Here is a 15,513-nt window from a genome sequence, read left to right as displayed (position 1 = left end):
CCTGGCAGATTAGCTGTACCCAGCTTCCCCGCTTCCAGATCCCGCTCCTTCTCCACCCTTGCCCCTCAGTGGTGGAACGACCTACCCACGGATATCAGGATTGCTCAGTCCCTGATCATCTTCTGGCACCTCCTCAAGACACAGAGTTCAGGTGCTGTTCAGACAGCATCTATAAACCTCAACTCTCAACTACAATGGACTATATGTCACCCAATTTTACCAGTACTTGCATCATCTTGTACTTGCACTGAACTGCTCCATATTTTGCCATATTCTATTGCCATATAGATATATATATACGAATATTTTCTTTTTTTATATAACACCAATGTTTATATATTTACACTGAAAGACATCATTTCACGTTTCATACTTAACATAATGCAATATGGAAAGTTTTTGTCAATAAGCAAAAAGCAGCTCAACAATGCCTGGAATCCCTGATGAAAAGGAAAGATGTTTAAAAGCATGCGTGTTCATGATAATCAGCTGCGTATCATGCACACCTGATAACCTGCATGTTTTGAGGACCGGGGCACATTCCTAATTAACTTGTATGATCAGTATCTTGATTTCTACAGGCCAAGGGAAAACAACACATTTTGAACAGTACAGTTTGTAAATATTTCAGTAAACTTTGCAGGTCCTTATTTCAATATAATTATATTCTGTGTTTTATAACTATTTTTTTATTGCACAGGACTAAAGACAATGAAGAAATTACTTATAAAAGAACCCAAAATGTATTTATTCAGTATGTACAGCATGCAGGAAAACAAAGTGCCCTCAAGTGCCTTATTGCTTTTATAAAACAGATTTATAACCTTCCACAACAGAAAATAGTCCCTATGAACTAAAAATAATATTCAATTAAAACATTTTCATTTTTAATAAAGACTTTAAATAACTATAAAAAAAATCTTGATAGATGTGTTTCAGTTCATTTTTCTGACTAAATAACTTGCTTAGTTGTATATCTGTGAGGTGCCTGCCTTCCTGCATATTACATTGTTGCTAGGTAATTCACTCCCATTGGCTCTAGCATATACCAAACAGAGCAAGAGTTTAAGATGCTTTGCTGGGATGAAGATTATTAATTATTAAGTAATTCATTTAAAGTCCTTTTTTTTCAGAAAGCCAGTCATTTAATCATTTAACATCATAATGTGTTTGTTTTGTGGTATTAATTTCATTTCAAGTTTTGTCTTGTACTTGTAAAGAGAGTGAGTGCGCAGTAAAGAAGATAGAGTGAAGAAAGACAAGAGTTGGATCATTAAGACATCGCGTGTAGTAACGTAAATATTGTCGGAAAATATTAAAATATCCAGAGTTAAAATTAATGAAGAGTCAGTTTCACAAGATGACAGCTGATACCAACTAAAAGGAGGAAAATAAAATGGAATATCTGACAACTGGATCCGACCGAAGTTACAGAAAATGACTGGTATGTACTACAAATAAAATACCAGAACAGCGTCTTGTTTAAAATAGCAAACTGATTCGTAGTGCAAATTAATATAAACTGGAAGATATGAAAACACACCTTGATGTCTTCAGCATCTTCCCTGACAGAAAGCATTTTGTCAGGTGTTTTCTTTGATTTTGGTGGCGCAGTGGTACGTGGTTAGCACAGGTGCAGTGATTTGCCTTTGTTCCTAAGTAGTTCCTAATGGTGACATTGTGCTGGATATTGTAATGGCTTGGAACAATCAGCATGCATTATTCTAACAATCCGTTTTATAATTGAATTTGAATAGCTAATCTACTAACAATTACCTTATGTAGTTATTAGTTAATGGAAAAGTATTAATCCACAGATACCTGAGAACTATTTCAGCTATAAGGAGTATGCTTTCAGGATGTTTGTCTAATACTAAGAGATTGTTATCCACCACTATCAATCCAACTATGTCTTCCATCCTTCCATCCTTCCATCTACACTTGCAGAATAAACCGAGCATCTTAAAAGGTTGTATCTGTCAGTTTCTGAATGAGTCAACGAGATGGTTACTCGTTCCATTGCACAGCTTCAATATGAGATTGGAATATTCCATTTGACAACTTCAGGAAAATGTTACTATGTTGTACACAACTGTAGATTAAAAGACCATACAGTATGGTCTGAGGCTGTGTGGTCCAGAGTCATATTATGGTGCTTCCACAATACTTTGTTCCATAGGCAGCTGTTTGTGTGTGTGTGTGTATATATATATATATATATATATATATATATATATATATATATATATATATACAGTTGCATTCAAAAGTTTGCATACCCCAATGGAAATGTATAATTTCTAGAAATTTCCCGAAAACAAATAAGGAAAAATCTTTTGTAGCAAAAGTTTTGCTTTTGTGGGTGAGGAAAAAAAGTTACAAGAAATAGATGTCTACAATAATTTATTTCAGCAAATTTTTTGCAAAACTCAAAAATGCTAATTCAAAAGTATTCATACCGTGACAAGGAAAATGAAATTAATAGCTAGTTGAGGCATCTTTAGCAATACTAACCTCTTTTAAACGATTAGGATATTTGTCAATGAGCTTTTGGCATGATTCTTTAATGATTTCTGACCATTCTTCAACGCAAAATTGTTCCATTCATTCAAATTCCGAGGACTTCTCTTGTGCACAGCCTTCTTCAACTCATACCAAAGATTCTCAATCAGATTTAGATCGGGACTTTGACTAGGCCATTCCCGAACCTTGATTTATTCTTCTTTAACCACTCTGAAGTAGATTTTGATGTGTGCTTCGGATCATTGTCGTGTTGGAACATTCAGTTGAGCTTTAAACCAAGTTTTGCAGAGGAGGGTTTCAGATGATTGGTCAATATCTTTTGGTATGCTATGGAATCCATTTGACCATGTATTGGAACTAAATTTCCTGTGCCATTAGAGGAGAAACAACCCCATGGAACGATATTATCACATCCATGCTTGACAGTAGGTATGGTGTTCTTTTCTTTGTATGCCTCACCAAACTTTCTCCAAACGTAACGACTATCAGCGTGACCAAATAGCTCGATTTTTGTTTCATCACTCCACAAAACCTTTGACCAGAACTCATATCCATCATTCAAATGCCATTTTGCAAATGTTAAGCGATTGTCTTTGTGATGTCTTCCTAACAGTGGCTTTTTCCTTGGCCTGCTACCATTGAGACCTTCACCATGCAATACTCGAGCTATGGTTGAAAAAGAAACCCCAGTCCCATTTACAGCCTATTCACTTTGAATATCTTTGGCAGTCAATCTTGGATTGTTATTAACCTTCCTCACAATTCTTCTACTTGTTCTGGTGAAAGAACATTCTTTCTTCCAGACCAAGGGATCGTGGTGACAGTACCATGAGTCTAATATTTCTTGATAATAGAAACAATAGTTGAAATTGGGATACTCAATTGCTTGGAAATCCTCTTGTATCCTTCTCCAGCTTTATGACAATAAATAATGTTCTGCCTAAGGTGTCCAGATAGCTCTTTACTTTTCCCCATATTGACTTATTGGTAATGACAGCAATCATCCTATGACTAACCCTGAATAATTCTGAATTAGCATTTTTTGAGTTTTGCAAAAAAACTGCTGAAATAAATAATTGTAGGTACCTATTTCTTGTAACTTTCCTCATCCACAAAAGCAAAACTTTTGCTACAAAAGATTTTTCCTAAAATTATTTGTTTTTGAGCAATTTCTAGAAATTATACATTTCCATTTGGGCATGTAAACTTTTGACTACAACTGTGCGTGTGTGCGTGCGTATATAGCATGATGAATAGGCTGTGTGGTCTGGTGGTTAATGAAAAGGGGCTTGTAACCAGGAGGTTGCTGGTTCAAATCCCGGCTCAGCCACTGACTCACTGTGTGACCATGAGCAAGTAACTTAACTTCCTTGTGCTCTGTCTTTCGGGTGAGACGTAGTTGTAAGTGACTGCAGCTGATGCATAGTTCACACACCCTAGTCTCTGTAAGTCTCCTTGGATAAAGGCGTCTACTAAATAAACTAATAATACATACCACTCATAATTGGAAACCTGTACAGCAGTCAATTCAACCTCAGTTATAAACACACACAAAAAGAAGTTTCAAGGGAGTTTGGATAGAAAATGGTTTGGTGTATAATTTGGTCATGTTATTTTGTTAGAATCTTTTCAATCTATATCTTGATTATCTGATTACATTTAATACATTTATTGCCCCCAATAGGTCACACATGGATGAATATAGTTCGATAGCTTGTGTTTTGTTTTGACCTCATTGAGCATGCCTGGGATTAGCTGGGAGAGAGACTTGACCACTGCAAAAGATGACCCAAAAAACCAAGAAAATGCTGGATGTTCAATTGCATGAGGAATTAAAATGCATGCTTTTTCACGAGTAGAAAGGCAAGGCAGGAAATGATTGAATTATTTATATTTTCCATTGTGTAAAGTGACAGAGCTACTAATATGCTGTATGAGATACTACTCATTATAAGGTAACATTCAATGCTGGGCTTGTTGGACTGTTCCTGTGAAATTTTATTAGCGAACATATTCAACGACCTGAATCTGGATGTTCATGCCAGCTCATGTTTTAAGATTTTCATGCCATTATTCTGTTGAACTATGCAACAGACATTTGTAGTCAAGCAGACAACCATTATTGTACCATACAAACAGAGTTTTAATTGTGTCATTTAACAATCAATAACCACTCCTAATTAGAACATTTCTGCATAAAGAAACTGAGATACATTTATAAAACAGCCAGTTTTAACAAAATAACCAGTGTTCTTGTTGCAAGAAACTCATAAAAAAAGAAATACACTTTTTATACAGAATATTTATACAGGAATAGCTTAAAATTTGATTGTAAATCAAAAGGAAGACACATTGCAAACATCAAATTTCACATAAATTGCATATGTTTTTCTAAGGTGTTCTATCAGTTAGTCATTTACCTAAGCTTATTTGCATGAGTAAAAATTGCATACAACATTAATTGTGAAGCTTTTAGCAGGAGTTGCTTAACATATAGCACTTTTATAGGCAACCTTTAAAGCACATTATTTTCCATTTAAGACACTTTGTTTTACTGCCCATCAAAATACATTTATAAATAGAAAAAAAAAATATATAAAATTGGTACAATTAAAAAATAAAATGGCAATATTACGTAACAGAAACTTTCAAGAAATTAATTACATCAGGATGCTGCAGGTTCTGCAAATAAATAATGTTAGGACGAGACATATACAAAAAAAAAGCTGTGTTTCACATTTTAAAAACTGTGTAAAGATGAGATTCAGAAAGTCAGCGGCAACGTTTTTGCAAAATAATTGAATATTGGCAGTGCCATATAATACAAGGCATTTGTTGGCATAGTTTCTTTCAAACGGTATCTTCTACAGTTTATATATATATATATATATATATATATATATATATATATTTCTCTAACAAATATGCTAAAGAGTATGACATACTCTTCTATTCTAATTCGCTGTGTCAGTTTCCAGAGTATAAGAACAGCTTAATGCTTGCCAGCAGGCTTCAGAATCAGTACCCAAGGCCTTGTCATTAATATGGTTCCTATAAATTAATCTGCAGTAAAATCCAGTGAACACCAAGTAAACATTGTCTATCAATTCCAATAACTTCATCAGTAGCTGCATATCAGTGTATAAACAAAGGACATTAAGTGCAGTCTGCAAAATCCACGGGGTACAGGTTTAATCAACGTTGTGCAAGTTTTTATAAAGATGCATCAGTCTTTACAGTGACTAATACGAGTTTACCAAAAACACAGGAAAAGAAAAAAAAACAAAAAAAAACAGCAAGTCTATTTAAATAGTATTTTTAGTGGCACTGTAAAAATTTTAAGATGAAAGGATTATTATTATTATTATTATTATTATTATTATTATTATTATCATTATTATTCATTATAATATTAATTAGTCTTTAGATTCAGCATCAGACTCCGAATTCACTTCTCCAGACAAGTGCTCCTCTATTTTAATGGAAAAGATTGTACTTTTAGTTTGGGTGCTTTCCTTCAAGTCTTTGAGCAGCTCATCTTCTTTATATTCTGCCACATCCACCTCGAAAACCGAATTGTCCTTCAGCTTCCCGTGGTGATTCAGATAGAAGCGCTGGTTTTGAAAGAACTTGATGATGGTGTGCTTGGGCAGGTCCAGTTGTGCAGACAGTGTCTGGATGGCTTCTTCATCTGGATACAGACCTACGTCTTGGATAAAGCTCTGCAGGATTCCCAGGGCTTCCATGGAGATCTTGGTTCGGGGTCTCGATTTTTGCCGGCCGTCATCTTCGGACTCTGCTGGTGATGCTGTGGAAGGCTGTCTTGGGGGTAGTCTGGGACCTGCCTGTTGGTGTTGGTGGTGCTGCTGCTGCTGCTGCTGGTGTTGCTGCTGCTGTGGATGTGAATGCTGCTGTTGTGACTGCTGTAAAAAAACAAAAAAACAAACACACACACAAACACAAGACAAGAGTCATGAGCAAACAGTCATTTAAATTTTCATTGGTCAAAAATTCTCATAAAATGTCAAGGTTCTAAATTCTATGCCTTTTTATTAGACAGGTGGAAAACATTGTGATATTTTTTCTTCAAGCAGTTAGAGCCAGCGAGCAAGAAGTTCTAAAAGTTACCCAAAACAACTTTCGTTTCGGCACATCCTGCAAGAGATCTGCCACTTTACAATGAGAAAGTTGCTTAACATTTTGTTGTTGTTGCCTAAACTAACCTGAACTGGGTCTGTAGGAACATGCATCATGAGGGGTGGCCTGTCGACATGGTGTTGGCTCCCATTGCTCTCCTGCTCGTAAATGGCATCTCGCTCGGACTGGGGAAGACTCAGGAACCGGCGGATCATGGAGAGGTTCTCCCAGAGAGTTCTGTTCTCAGGAGATGGGTCCTCCTTCCAGCGCAAGAGCTCACACAACCAACCCTGTGGGACAACAAAACACAATAGTCTTACACTTTAAGTAGCAGTATGTTCAGTAGCATTAAGAGTTATATATCCAACTACTGGATAACCACAACAACCCCCCACCCCTTTGGTTTTGAAGTATTCAATAAAGAGTCTACATATCGTACTAATTATGTTTTAGGTTTCCTTTACTTTACTGTTCTTCCACGTAAGAACTTAGAAGCCTTAAAAGAAAGCAAGCATGAATCTGTTTGGACAACACTTGTCCTGGCACCGTCAGCCCTGCACCAATAATCTACAACACAGTAAGAAGAAGCACCTTGCATTGTAGAAGATAAAAAAGGCATTTAAGAGGCTGCTCACTCAGTACAAATAAACCAGTTTGCTAGCCATAGAAAAGAGAAGGTCCACTGCAAAGCGGAGATAAGTGCTACACTTTCTTTTCACCGTTTTTACCTCTTCCTAAATGGAACATAAAAACAAGGTTCCACCTTGTACTGCTGCCTGTGTTTATTTAGTCTTTTTAATATTGTTTTGTTCTTATAATGGCTTCTGTAGGATTTTCTTGGATCAAACAAAAATCACTTTTTAGTATTTCCCACTGTAACTATCTGTCTTTCTTTCAATTACCTGAAGAAAAACACAGGAGAAAAAAGAAGTGGTAAAAGCAGTATATACAGTTATTATAAAATAATAATAATAATAATAATAATAATAATAATAATAATAATAATAATAATAATAATAATAACAATAATAATAATTGAAGTTACATATTGAAAATCCAAACCTGGGCATTGCTAAAACGGCATTGCCAGAAGAAGTTTACATACATCATTTTCAGCATTTTATTTGAATCTTTTAATAAAAAGTTCAGTTTTAAGCATGACTATTTATGCACCCAAACATACCAGAAAACTATATAACCAAAAGAGAATGTTTGGATAACATTAAAATGTATGTATACTTTGAAATCGTGGGTAAACTACGGATTTGCACAGAACTGTTAACATCTCTCTTTGGCATTTCACAGAGGCCACATTTGTGTTTGTGTTTTATCACATTTCTTTCCACTTCCTCAGGATTACAGGAACATAAAACAACTGTAGGCACTGGTAATTTAATATTGAGCTTCTATGACTGTTATTCATCAACCTCACACAATCATTACTTTAACACTTGCAAGGCAAACTTTAAGAGATACTCTTGTACCACTGGCTCATTTCAACAAGATTTACTGAAACAAAAAGTGTAACACACACAGGAATGCATCACAGAGCCACCATACATTCAGGAGTCCCAATACACACAATACTATTAATTAATGTACAGCAAGTATAACAGAGCTTCACAGTCTCTCTTAAAAGAGAACTCTGCAGTAATAAAATGGTAAATTACAGATATGAAAAACCATACATACATTAAAGGATACATTATCTAAATACACAGATTTTTCAAACATTATTTTTTTATATTTCAAGTCCCAACTACCACGAGTAAATCATGTCATTCCTGTTGTATAACCTGCAGTATTTTGCTTGAGATATGTTGTAACTTATTGCTAATTCCTCCACACTGAAGACATCTTTGTTAGTATTGAATGCCAGGCATGAATTATTAAAACAAAGAACATTCTGTCCACCGTGTGGGATGAACAGAAGACAGTAACGAGCTTGCAGAAGGCCAGTGTTTTAATAGCTTTAACGTTATCTTGTTCTGGGTTAAACTGGCTCTGAAGAGGACTGTGTAACACTGACGATCCCAATGTAAATGTTATTTAAAAACTCTGGCCGTTTACAGACTCATTAAAGCATTCAAACAGTTACTGAGTGGTAGAGAAATCATACAACAAATACATGCGTTGTGTAAGATGCAATAGCATCTACATACAGCAGTAATATGTGTAATGTTATTTCACAAGTACAATTTCTTCGCAACCAAAAGTTGTAAATGAAAAATCATAACCTGTGTAACCAAAGAACAGATGTTGTGCAATATACTGCACACCTAGTACTGGTACAAGTGTGATATGTACTAACAGGCCTGGCCTGTGTGACTATAAAAGTTTCAATAGCCTGTTTTAACTGTCTGTCACCGTGTGACAGGTACTGATGACATGTATTTTCAGAAAATTGTTAAATCTGAAATCAAATGCAAGGCACATGATCAGCAGTGGTAAAAGGGAACTATTTTTTCTTGGTCAAGAGTTTGGCAAATAAGGGCTGCTAGCGCTTCACAAATTTCAATTCCAATAGAAATGCAAAATATATAATGAACACCTTTGAGAAAAACTAGACAAAAGAGAGTGCTAGTTACAGACAAAGCATTGTTGTTTTTCTTTATACTGGCACAAGCCCAGCACAACCTGAAAATGGCATGCAGATAAATTCAAAGATAATAGGTTGAATCCTGTTATTCACAGCAAACAACCCTGTGAAGTTATGTATTGTAAAGATTCAGCTAAACAACACTAAATTCCACGTCCATCTGCCACTGAAGAAATATTAATGTGCACTTGCCTATGATCCAACAGCATATGTGAATCTCTTGCAACAATAGGCAAACACATGCTGAAAATAGAATGTGAACAAATGCATTTTGAGGAATCTTAATGTTATGCAGATATATGTAAAAGCATACCATTTATAATTCCAATCAATGTTAGTTTTACCAATAAATAAAAAACATAAAAGGGATTCCAATATAAAAGGTAGGTATATAACACATGGAGAAACAGTGTACAGTATTGTTAGTTAGCGGCAAACCAAAGGAAAAAAACCTTGTATAACCAACCAACCAACATTTCACCATTAATATTTCAATGAAAGTGTTAAAATGTGCATTAAGCAGGCTAGAAGCTTTAACAGGTAGAAAACATCAATGAAACTATTAACTTATCAGCATGTGGTGCACGATACACTCCGGAGCGCTGCATCGCTTTGAAACACACACTATTGGCCTGTTTTGAGTTCAATACATGTAGTAAAAAGACAAAAACAAAAACATTCCCTTAAAATTAAAACAAACAAAAAAAGCCTTTTGGAAATCTTAATATTTACTCTACATATAAACTCTACACATTTATGTTATTGCTTCAAGGCCGTCTCTTACAGTATATAGGATAAATGTCTTGCCCTGTTACATACCAGAGGGGGTCTATGAGTGGCTGCTATAACTCCTTGCGTGTAACCATACATTTTTAAAATCTTTCCGTCAACACGCAGACGGAAGTGCCAAAAGCTAATACAAACATGCTGGGAAAAATAATCTACAACTGGCTCTTTTGCCATACGGACAATGTTATTTGTGCTTATGCATGGCATTTTCTGTTCAGGACATCCTGTCATTTTCACGTCCATCAGTTTAGTTCTCTAGTTTTAAGTTCTGTTGTAGGCTGATAAATATTATATATAAAAAAAAATTCTAAAAATTGTTGCTGTTGCAAAATAATTCTACATCTTAGTACACTGGAATTCAAAATGCCTCTGAAGGCAATATGAAAGCATTTTTAAATTATTTACTAGGTTAAAAGGGTGAAATGGTGCTTAAATACATCAGATTTCATAATCCCGGCCATTTTTTGGTGGTAAAGTGGTATTGATCTTAGCAAATGCTTAAAATTTACTATTTCTCAAAGAGTTATTTGATTAAAGGCATTAAAAGGTGTGGATAAGAAATATTACACTTTGCTTTCCGCCCCCCCCCCCCCGGTCGTATCAATTGTTAATTTAATAAGGACTGGCCCTTCGTGTCCTGGAATAAAAGTGATCCTCTTCTCGTTCTTTGTCCTGCAGTTATGCTTCTAACCTTTACAATATGAAATTTACTAAATGAAAATAGGAAACAGAATGGATAGATTTCCCCTCACAATGCAATTTAACCACACACATATAAATGATACCACTGAAACTGGTCTGCAAGTTCAATTAGAAACCTATCAAGAAACTTTAACAGGCGCTGCATGTTTAGTTTTAGTCATTAGGTTTAGACTTTTTATTAGTAAAACCAGCTCCCTTGCAGACTAATAAATCTGACAATGGATAAAAAGGGGTTCTACATTTCTATACCAGGAAGTCCAGCAACCGAAACTATTCGATATAAAATGACCTAAAAATAGCAAATTAGGAAATCACTCCACCACTGCTAATGACAAATGAAATTAAGCAGAAAGTCGCATGACAGGGAAATTTAGAAGAGGCTTGTAAACTCCCAAATAATTTCAATTGTTCTGTGGTTTATTTACTTTCTGCTTTTCCTGATTCAGCATCGTTGGCTAGGTGTTGGAGCAGGTTACAGACACAGTGGTGCAGGCATGGCGATGTTCCTTAATGTTCCATACTTTGTGCTAAAGAAACTGACTATGCAAGTTCAGTACTATGCAAATTAATGTCAGTGCCAAGCCTGCCTTATGTACAGGATACCCATGTGAAGATGCCCCAATCTAGGTTTTGAATCCTAGTACATAAACTCCACAATAGAGACACCAGAAATAAGGACCGCGAGGGATAAACTTTGTAGCCTAAAGACATTTTGGTGAAGAAACAGATAACTCAGAGAGAATTAAAAAGAAAATGAAGTGAGAAGAACAAGAAATAAGACCAATGTCAAGATGCAACAAGGTACTGTAAAACCATAAATACTTGCGACATATTTGGTGAAGCACACTCATAAAACCTGTTTTGTTTTGCTCCAAAAACGTTGGTGACCTGTTGCAATATACAAAGTATTTATTATTAGTAGAATTTGATGTCGTGCCAAAAATGTTTCAGTTTTTATTTAAATACATAGAAAAACGCATAAGAAAAGGCTCACAAATATTTACGGCTTTACAGTATTTTTAATTGGCAAGTGAATAAAGAAAGCTGGAAGATTTCTCACACAACATGTGGTTTTCATTTGAGAAAAATGAACAAGCGGTTTGTGGTTAAACTGTCTAATCGGCTGTTATCAGCTTTCCAGTGCATTCACGATTTACAGGATATTTCAGCTTCTGTGGCACATCAGCAGAGAGAGAGAGAGAGAGAGAGAGAGAGAGAGAGAGAGAGAGAGAGAGAGAGAGAGAGAGAGAGAGAGAGAGAGAGAGAGAGGAGGGTAAAGCTTACAGCAAGGACTAATATTTCCAATGCAGCAGCACTTACACTACATCTGTTTCTGCTGGTAGCGGCAGTTAAATTGAAATATTTCACAGCGTGTGACAGAATCCTGCAGAATGGTAATTATGACAGATCTGATTAAGCCAGAGTGCCACCAGCTCCCCGGCCGGCTCTGGTTCTGCAGGTGTGACCTTGTGCATGCCTGCATGTGTAAATAACATTAAATTACAAGCAAGAGGGCGAGAGCGGCAGTGACATCACAAAGCAGAGGAACTCCCAAGGGGGGGTACCCTAATGGAATATTTTCCCTCAGTCTAATAATACAGTTCATATTGACTTGAGGTAATTAGTGGGATCATTAAAGCAGTTTTCCCGGCGTATTTGGCTGCCTGATCAGATTAGTGAAAATGTTCTTCAGAACAAGCCCTGTGTGGTCTGCCAGAGCAGAAGGAAATACAACAAGCAACAAAGCACATTTTTTAGAACGATAAGCAGAGCTGGGGTGCGCTTCTGCCTTGTAAACCCAAGGCCTCGATCTTTATTAAAGCAAATAGAGACAGGGAGCAAAAAGGATCATACTGACGTTTCTCTGCTGAAGATTTTGGAAACCTAAGAACCACCGGTCGTATCGTCTGGGGTCAGTTTTTTTCTGGAAAAGGGAAAGAAACCAATTCTGCCTTTTAATGGAGAGATTTTTGAGGGCTGGGTCCTTTTCAGAGGTTAGAGCTCATGAACTGATACATTAATTTACATGTCTAGGACCCTGGTTCAAGAAAAGTCAATACAGCACATTCTCTGTTGCGGTTTCCCAGGAAACCTGATAATCAAGCAACCAGCTTAATAAATAAATCAATGAATAAATAAGCCTGTGCATCCCTGTTTGTTATTGATCTATTTCACTCTATCTATGACATCAATTCAGAAAAACAACACACCCATTGCGAGGTAAATTCTGTGTAAATTCTCGTTTCTTTTAATATAAAAATCAATCAGTCAGTCCTATCAATATACCGGTAACTCCCTTTTCAGTCCAATTAAAAATGACAGTGCATGTTATAAACTTACATAAATAACCTTAGAACCCCTCCAAACTACCTGGTCCATTCAAATTTCAGGATTTTCTTTTACAGTATTAAATCATGCATGGTAGTTTTTTGATGCTTGGACAAAGGATTCCTAATGCCTTTGCTTAAATGCTCATGCTCTTTCCGTGCAGGGAAAATAAATAAATAAAATTAAAAAAAAATTACCATGTTCAATTTATAATTAAAACATAAATAAATAAATAAATAAATAAATAAATAAATAAATAAATAATCACCATCCATGCAAATGGACACAGGGAGTGCATACGTTAACAGACACGCAAAGCACATCACATTAAACATTATTTGCTGGTCGTGCGCCAGTCGTTCCATAAAAACAATAAATCTGTTTACTTCACAATCTTTGATACAGGATGTCCAACTGTCCTCTGTGCAGGACACATGGATCTGAGCTAGTTCAAAAGGCGCGTTCATTGTTTTAACCAAATACAATAACATAAAAGTCTATTTTGGCAGCAGGGAGACTGGCTCCTAATTCCCAATCGGCTCTGGTGAGCATGCTCCCTGCCCAGAATCCTAACGTGCCACGCTCCCTCACAGATGGTAGACTTTGACAGCTCCCATCCGTGGCATCGATGCTCCACAGTTCTGCACGAGATCAGTGACATTCCATCTCATTAGAGCCATGCTAATTATCACAGTTAGTTTCAGGGGGAAAGCATGTGTTGCAATGGTCAATTTGAAGAAGTCTGTGCATCAACAAACAGGTAATAAGGACCATGCTCCTCATTATGTGACAGCAGGCTGCCTGTGATCTGATTTATGGAATCAGATACACTCGGGATGAACCAGGGCATACGAACATGAAAACAATTTGTATTAATGAATACAACTGACTCGTGTGTGTGTGTGTGTGTGTGTGTGTGTGTGCTTTTTTTAAAAATAATGTTGCAGTGAAACCAATGGCTATATTAGCAAGTCTTTGCTCTGCACGACATATACTGGACTATATGGCACCCAACTGTTACAGTACTTTCATCAGCTTGTACTTGCACTGAACTGCTCCATAACTACTTCCTGTATCTTGTATTTGACTTTACTCTTATAGGTATCCGTATTCATGTTTTTTGTCATTGCTCTTATTTGAAATCGTTCTCATCCACTTATTATACTTACTACATGCTCTTACAGGACTTTACTCGAATAAGCAAATATTTTTACTATAAGTTAACTTCTCTTAGTTGAACTAGCGCTTAAATGTAATTATTTACTGTATTCTTTATTTTGCTCTTATTTGAAGGTGATCTTATTTTCTACTGATTTAACTGCTCTTTTCTGTAATGTGATATTTTATGTGATATTTTATAACAATTGTAAGTTGCCCTGGATAAGGGCGTCTGCTAAGAAATAATAATACAATAATAATCCAGCAGGCTCTACTAAGACAAAGGTTTCTAACAAGACAAAGTTGATGGGAATGCCCATTTGCTAAAAGCCCTGGGCCTCATTGTGGTTTCTTGTAACATGTATGTATGTCTCCGATGCCAATTTGATCAGCTCCAAGTTATGTTATTAATCTAGCTAATTGAAATGCAGTCAAAATTATCCTTTAGGAAATATTTCTAGATAACATCTATGTTATATTACTTCATTTGCGGTCTTCAACTGTGTAGTTTCTCTGTAATGTGTCAGCCTAAAATCTACCCTGTAATCATTGAAAACAGCACAATCCCTAGTCACCAGATGCTAAAATAAATTCCTCAACTCCACAGAATGAAAATAAATACACTACCAGACAAAGTAAAAAATGCATTTAATATCTTTATTCACAATATACCTGCCACATCTGGAATTAATACAATACATTATCAAAGCTGCTACATAATACCTGGCAATTATTTTTGTATTGGGTTTTGACATCTGATAACAAATTAAATCAGTAGATTCCAGATATAAAGGATATTTTATCAATAAAGACACACACACACACACACACACACAGTAGTGTCTCTGCAACACAAACTGTGTGAAGAACTTGAAATGGATAAACCTTGGTATAGAGAGACCTAAATCTAACAATGACTGGCCGCAAGTGGAAACCATATGGCCCCACACAGGTTCAGTGCACTGTTCCAGGTCTACTGTGATCTCCTGGGACTACAGCAGCAAAAGAGGTGTTCCCCCCCACCGTCCCTGTGAATGATGCATGGTGCACAAGAACACAAGTGCCAGCCTCTCCCCCAGCATGCCAGAACTCCATTCTGCGTGCCATGACTGAGAATGCCTGTACTGGATACAGATTAGATATGCATATGCTACCTTCTGGTAGGATTTCAAGTCAGCCCCCTTATGCATTAAGAAGTGTCCCAGCTGCCCACAGAGTCTCTATTACGAGATGGAGCTTCTGATAATGACTCTCTCAGGCACCCTTTTAGCTACATA

The 15,513-nt window shown here is 36.3% G+C and overlaps 1 protein-coding gene across 7 annotated transcripts in view; it reads right to left on the bottom strand.

Annotated features, from left to right (window-relative positions):
• Positions 1–4,621: 4,621 nt before the first annotated feature.
• LOC117394380 (DNA-binding protein SATB1-like) overlaps positions 4,622–15,513 on the bottom strand; it is a 59,399-nt gene continuing 48,507 nt past the window's right edge. For 5 of the 7 annotated variants that reach the window (XM_033992593.3, XM_033992590.3, XM_059010775.1 and 2 more), the window contains 3 exons: positions 12,609–12,674; positions 6,747–6,950; positions 4,622–6,446 (listed from right to left, as the gene is read on the bottom strand). In XM_033992593.3, coding sequence (XP_033848484.1) covers positions 5,940–6,446; positions 6,747–6,950; positions 12,609–12,674 — 777 coding nt within the window. In that variant the 3' untranslated portion in view covers positions 4,622–5,939. The remainder of the gene's footprint in view (positions 6,447–6,746; positions 6,951–12,608; positions 12,675–15,513) is intronic. The other 2 variants (XM_059010761.1, XM_059010784.1) reach the window with 1 other exon arrangement.

This window comes from Acipenser ruthenus, chromosome 3, assembly GCF_902713425.1.
Source record: "Acipenser ruthenus chromosome 3, fAciRut3.2 maternal haplotype, whole genome shotgun sequence".
Classification (NCBI taxonomy): Eukaryota; Metazoa; Chordata; class Actinopteri; order Acipenseriformes; family Acipenseridae; genus Acipenser; species Acipenser ruthenus.
Note: the sequence above shows the minus strand (reverse complement) of the source record. Positions and strands in the feature narration are given on the sequence as shown.